The sequence below is a fragment of the Galeopterus variegatus genome, unplaced genomic scaffold, assembly GCF_000696425.1.
Source record: "Galeopterus variegatus unplaced genomic scaffold, G_variegatus-3.0.2 Scaffold24291, whole genome shotgun sequence".
In the NCBI taxonomy this organism is placed as follows: Eukaryota; Metazoa; Chordata; class Mammalia; order Dermoptera; family Cynocephalidae; genus Galeopterus; species Galeopterus variegatus.
The window spans coordinates 3,281-10,059 of record NW_007750402.1 but is presented as its reverse complement, the minus strand read 5'-3'; the positions used below and the strand labels follow the sequence as shown (position 1 = coordinate 10,059).

Sequence of the window (6,779 nt, the reverse complement as noted above, 5' to 3'; positions counted from 1 at the left end):
TATTCTGGATATTAATCCTTTGTCAGATGCATATTTTGCAAATATTTTCTCCCACTCTGTTCGTTGTCTTTTAACTGTTAATTGTTTATTTGCTGTGCAGAAGCTTTTTAGTTTGATATAATCCCATTTGTTTATTTTCCTTTGGTTGCCTGTGCTTTTGGGGTCGTATTCATGAAGTCTGTGTCCAGTCCTACTTCCTGAAGTGTTTCTCCTATGTTTTCTTTAAGAAGTTTTATTGTTTTTGTTTATTGATATTTAGTTCTTTAATCCATTTGGGTTCCCTGTACTCATTTTAAAACACAGAGCTGCTTCACCTATTTTGCCATTTACATTAGGCTTAGAAATCTCTTATAAATCTTGGGCCGGCTCAGTGGTGCACTCGGGAGAGTGCGGCGCTGGGAGCGCGGCGACAGTCCCGCCACGGGTTCGGATCCTATATAGGACTGGCCGGTGTGCTCACTGGCTGAGCGCAGTGCGGGTGACCCCACACCAGGGGTTGTGATCCCCTTACCGGTCACGAAAAAGACAAAAAAAAAAAAAAGAAATCTCTTATAAATCTTGCCTAACCCAAGTAGTGTATATTAAGATATTATGCAGGCATTATGTTCTCCCATAGTTTGTAAAATTCAATCTGCCCTGAAAATTGCTTTTTGTTTCAAGTATTAAGACATAAAGAAACTACCTGAAGGTGCTCCAACCCAAGCCAGACCAAGAACACCATCATCAAAATCTCTATCAGTGAAGACATAGGCCAAACAGTAGTCATCATGATTCTGCTCAGAATTCAATTCCAGAAACTTCTCCACACCAATATTTGGGAAACGGAAAGGATTTGTAGAGTCCTTCTCATCAGCAGTTGTATTGATCTAAAAATCCAAAACAATAATTTAAAAAGCAATTAATATTAGCAGAGCTTTAGTGTAAGTCTCTACTAACATCTTTCTGCACTCACCTGGACAATATGCTCAGGGCCTAAGGGAAATCAGGCCTGAATTAAGGCTTCTAGGGTTGTTCCCACTACCCCTATACCCAAAGTGGTCATAGAGGAGGCGAGACGGAGGGAGGGAAGAAGGATGGATTAAGGTAGAGAAAGGGAATTAAAATCAAAAATGTTGAATTTCTGTACAAGTATTCACCAGATTCCTGAACACTGAACACTTGGAAAGAAAGAACAAGTTTTGATTTCAAATACTCTAATAAAGGAAGTATGGTTTCTCAAATTTAATCATCTGAGCAAGTCTCCTTTAGTGCTAATCTCCCATATTGTGACAAGTTTAATGATATAGAAACCTATTATTTTAGCTAATTACTAGAATATAAAATAGATATTGAATCCAAAACTGTCAGTTCAGCACACAAAACATTTTCTTGGTTGTCCTTGCTGGGAGTCACATGAATCAAGCCCGACTAACTGCAAGTTCTCTTTTTTCCCCCCAAATATGGGCAAGAATTTTATTTTCTTTCTACTTTCAATTCACTTCTCTTATTATTCCAAGCTGAGTTCCTCCAGTATGTTTCTTTTGATACTTAGCTGCTGTACTCACAGTACAGGTTCCTCCTTCACAATCTGAAGAATAATCTGTTCTAATGCCAAACTTCTACTAAACTGAAGTTTTAATGTCAGTTAAGATCTGAAAACAACCAACTGCCACATTATTCATTTGTACACAAGCATTTCTTCACAATGCAAATCATTTTACTCAAAAAAAAAAAAGTGCTTCACTAATATTTGTTCAAATGTTCTCTACTTTTCACTACTTTGCATTTTATTGCTCTGCCTGCTAAACAGCAATACTTAACACCACTTATCACTTTTAGTTGCTCATTTAAGGGTTTATCTGCTCTCAAAATACATGAAAGCAACTGATTATGAACATTTCTTACAAACTATATTTCACCTTAAGACAATCCAATTTAAGATTTAACCATACTACCTGTAAAAATAAGAACCACCTACAGCTATGTAATTAAATACATATATTCACTAAAATCTTCTAGGATATATGATGGGACTTCAAAAAGTTCATCGGAAGATTCGTATTAACTTTTAATTCTACTTTTCCATGAACTTTTTGAAGTATCCACGTACATTTTTTTTTTACCTAGTAAACCCATTTTAAGAAAAATGGAGAGCATAAATATAAAGAAACTCCGTGGCAAATAATTTTATTATAAAAGAGTTACTTTTTTATTTAACTCAGATGTATATCTACTTTATAAATTCAGATTCTTAAAAGCTAAACACACATATTTAGAAAATTCAGAAAATTTCTGAAACAATTAGCCCATTGTTTCAGTAATTTGACACTTATTTATAATTTATAACATTAAAATTAATAATTGGTGACCCTGTGGCTCTGGATTAGCATTTCTCAAAATGTGTTCTGTAGTTTTTTGGAGTCTCAGTTGATGTTAATACAAAAAAAAAAAAGGTCCCATGGTCAAATTAGTTTAGAAAAATAGGGGTTTCTTTCCTGAAGGACTTCTCAAAACGATATATATTAGTGTGAGCTGTGAAGTTTCAAGAAGATAACAGTACTGTTTTTCCAGCTTCTAATTTTATTTAAATACTGCATCTATCCTCCCTCTCCCCTGGAGCAAGCACCAAGGACACAAGGCAAATCTTGAAGAATACCACACAAGGCAAAGCTTAAGAAACTGGAAGATAATGTTGGGGGAAACAAAGTCAAGTAGTTAAACTGTAGTTATTAAGAGGTTAGGGCTTTCTTAATGGTGTGTTAATTGGTTAGGTAGGAAACAGTACTGCTTTAACTCTACTATAGTCCAGATTAAGGCCCTTTAGATTTAATTCTTAAATCATAATTCCAAGTATCTCTGTGTGTGCGTGTGTATGTGTATGTGTAAAACCCAAGAGTAAAGATAAACTACATCAGTAGATACAATTTAATTTAAACTATTTAATGCATAAAAATGAAGTAAAAGAAAAGCATTTTTCTTTTTGTAAACATGATCCTTACTGTTTCGCTTTTTTAATGTTTTTAACTACTGAAGTTCCTTACTCTTATGCGTTTCACCATGAAGCTGATGTTACGGATTCCGGAGAAGTCTGTGGTCTGGTAAATTGTATCAATCGCTTTAACATGACTGGATATCTATTGATTTAAAAAAACCAACATTTTAGAGGCAATGTTGAAATATAAAAAGATTATAAATTTATATTTCCAAAATCAAGAATTATTCATGCTCCACCACATTCAAATTTTAAAATGTCTACCATCATAAACTGGACAGAGTATGAAAAAAAATTAGTAAGCTGGGCCTAAGAGGAGAGATTCTATGTCTTTCCAGATTCTTCTCTGGCCAAAAATAAACATGCACTCTTGCTTCAGTCATATAAAAACTCTGTTTCATCAATCCATCCTACCAGGTCCACATTTATGCCTTTTCACACGCTGTTTAGTTATGCCTAGGTAATCTTTATTTGTCCTTCAGACTCAGCCCAAACATTTTCTGAAAAAGTTTTCCTGATAATATCAGGACACTCAGTCATTCCCTGACTTTAGTCCTTCAACTGCTCCACTAGTACATATTCTGTAAGCTTTATTGATCATTTTTATACACTAGGCACTATTTTAGGTGCTGCAGATGTAGTGGTGAACAAAATAGAGAAGGTCCTTATAAATATATAGAGGTTTACTATAGTGGGGGATGGGAGGAGAGAGATAAAACAAATATTAAAAAGATACATTCAGATTTCGCTAAATTCAGTCTGGCCAGTTGGCTCAGTTGGTTAGATAGAGCACGGTGTTATAACACTCAAAGCCAATGGGTTCAGATCTCCTTACCAGCCAGCCACCAAAAAAACCAAAGATTTGACAGATTTTGCTAAATTCTAGAAAGAGATAAGCACAGTGATATAACACAAAAAGCACATATTTACCTAGCTGATTCCCAACTAAACTCACCAGCTTCTAAACCACTCCATAAACAACCTCCCCAACTTCACTGACAAAAAGCACTCTCACTACCTTTGATGTGAAATATGTATGTATACTTTCAAATCTATGTTCAAAAAAACTATATAAATATAAAATAAGATAGTCAAGTAAAAGCATTAATAATGATTTCAAAAGTAGCCCAAGCTGCCAAATATTGCTAATGAAAGTCATAATAGTACTGATAGGATCCATCACAAATTCATGCTGTATAACCTCACTCGGCTAGGTCCTAGCAATTCCCTTATCCAATTCTCACTATTTCAACTCCATTTCCAACAGTGGTGGTTCAAACATTTCTACATAGATGATTATACCTCATACTTTACTGAGAGTTCATCTTGACTTCCCCCTCTCCTTACCTTCAATTTCCCTATCTTTATCCATCCCTATCTTCTGCAAAGTGTAACTCTTCCTTAAACAGTAATTTCTCTTTATTCCTGACCCCAATCCTTACTGAATGTTGTTTTTCTTCAAAAGACATTGTGGATATTCAAGAACACCAATGTATTTCTTTCTCTTATATCTTACATTGTTTCTCTACTGAATTGTTTTCCTCTTCCTACTAACTTGCTCATATATTCCCCTATACCCTCTTTATCCCCAAATATTCCATGTTATTTCTAAGCCACCATATTTTTAATCTATTTTTCACATTTCTTGAAATCCTCACTCCCTCTGCCAACCCATTCCTTACTGTTTGCAATGTTTTCATCGCTACAACTCTACTAAAAGTTTGCTTAAAATTAATCAATAATCTTCTAGCAACTAAAAATCAACTAGTTTTTGTAATCATTTTCTTTGATATCTCTGCAATGTAATTCAATTAGTGATGCACTTTATCTTAAAACTTGTTTGTTCCTTGGCTAATCCCAATTTCCTACCTCTCTATTATATTTTTCTTTACTAGTTTCTCTTCCTCATCATATTCACTATATACAGATATCCCCTAGTTTCTTCACTTTCAATTTCATTCTCTCCCCCACATTTTAACTCTTTTGTACTCTTTAATTCCATGCAGAAAGCTCAAGGCTAACCTTCCCCAAGATCCAGATCCACATTTTCAATATCCTAAAAGAATGATCACCCGGTTTTTACACATGTCTAAAAACAAGCTCATCCCTACCACCAAAATGAATTCATCATTTATACTAGTGGTACCTCCACCCTCAGTCTCAAATTCTTTGAGTCAAAAGTGCATTAATCATTTTCTCACTGTGTACTTTCAACATGAAGGACATTTTGACAGATACCCTCGAACTTGTATATTTTAATAAGGTTCATGAAGACACAAGTGCAAATAATAATGTAAATTAGAAAGTGCTAAGTTCAATGAGAAAACAGAATAGAAATTAAACACGGTTGGAAGGATTCTTCTATCCTTCCCTCCTTCATGACTGCAAATGAAAATTCAACTCTCAAAGCTAAGCTTTGGTGTCATCATCTCCTTCAGGAAATCATTTTCTTATATCCCTCTTTTAAATGACACTAAAATATCCTAACTGGTCTTTCAGTTACCTGTGTACTTATTGTGGAATATACTATAAAGCATAAGTACTTCACAGGGCCTGGTTTTCCAAAGCCTTGCAGTTTCAAATATTGACCTTGCGGAGGACTGGAAATTTCCCTCAGGGTATAAGTCTCTTGCAAGATAAGGATTGCGGCACAGCAGGTTGCTGGCTCAAAGACAGACTAGTTACTGATTGTTATGTAAAGACACTGAAAAATTGCAGTTAAGAAGGAATGTTTGCTAAGATCAAACTGTTGTTGATAGGACCACTTAACTGTCTACTGGAATGTCATCTGGCATGTTTCACTGAAAGTTACCAGCCTATACTGTTAAACTATAACCCCACCTATGTCTCTTCCTGTAACTTCCTGGTCTGGAAAATAAATGCAGGAAGAGAACTCCAATTCGGTGTTAATTTCCCAAGGAAGGGATTCCTGTGGGAGATTAACCACTTCAGGGCCTCTCACTGCTCAGTAGAGATGGGCTTTGAGTAATCCTTTGCATCTCCGTCACCCAGAGGAAGTGGGGTGACAAACCCGTGGGGGGCGAAGCAACACAAAGCAACAACTTATCTTAAATATTTTACCACATCACAACTGAAAATACATACCCTTTTTTCCCCTAAAAGAGATATACGTTCATTAACTTTCCTTTAATTTTTAAAGGAAAACATAGGTATAACAAAACAATATGAGAACTCTTTAAATAATGCATAATTATAAATACCTGGGCAATCACAGCTTCTCGTGTTCCATAATATTTAAAGAACAGATGATCAGTTTGAATATAAAGCTGACAAGTATTTTTTTCAGCTGAAGTTGTACGTTTTTTCCTTAGAAGTTCTGGACCATTAGCATGTTCTTCTTTAGTTGTCTATATGTCAAAAACAGTCATTTCTGATAAATAGCATGCTTCAGTATCACAATTTTATATAGTTAAGAATACATATTATAAACAATTTCATACTCTGCTTTATTATGTAACACCAAAGGTGTTTCCAATGCCATTAAAAATTCTTCATAAACATCACTTTTAGTCTCATAATATCCTCCGTATAGATGACTCATTTAGTCAAGCAACTCCTTCAATTTTAAACATTCTCAAAATGATCCTCTTAATATGTATTCATTTAAATCAAAAGCATGTCTTACAGTAGTTTATAATGCTTTGACATCATCTTCTACCTGCCATCTAATACCCAATCTACCACCCAGTCCTGTCCAACTTATCTCATAAATACCTAGGGGAATCTTCCCATTATCTCTGCCTCTACCACTCTGGTCCAAACTACCATTACTTCTTATCTGAAGTAC

At 35.0% G+C, this 6,779-nt stretch overlaps 1 protein-coding gene across 1 annotated transcript; it reads right to left on the bottom strand.

Annotated features, from left to right (window-relative positions):
* Positions 1-682: 682 nt before the first annotated feature.
* Positions 683-6,339, bottom strand: LOC103583556 (disintegrin and metalloproteinase domain-containing protein 10-like; the record flags this gene model as incomplete). The annotated part of the gene is made up of 3 exons (XM_008564839.1): positions 683-866; positions 3,021-3,113; positions 6,193-6,339. Coding segments are annotated over 3 exons (424 nt in total), but the record flags the coding sequence as incomplete, so codon positions are not given.
* Between the last annotated feature and the right edge of the window lie 440 nt (positions 6,340-6,779).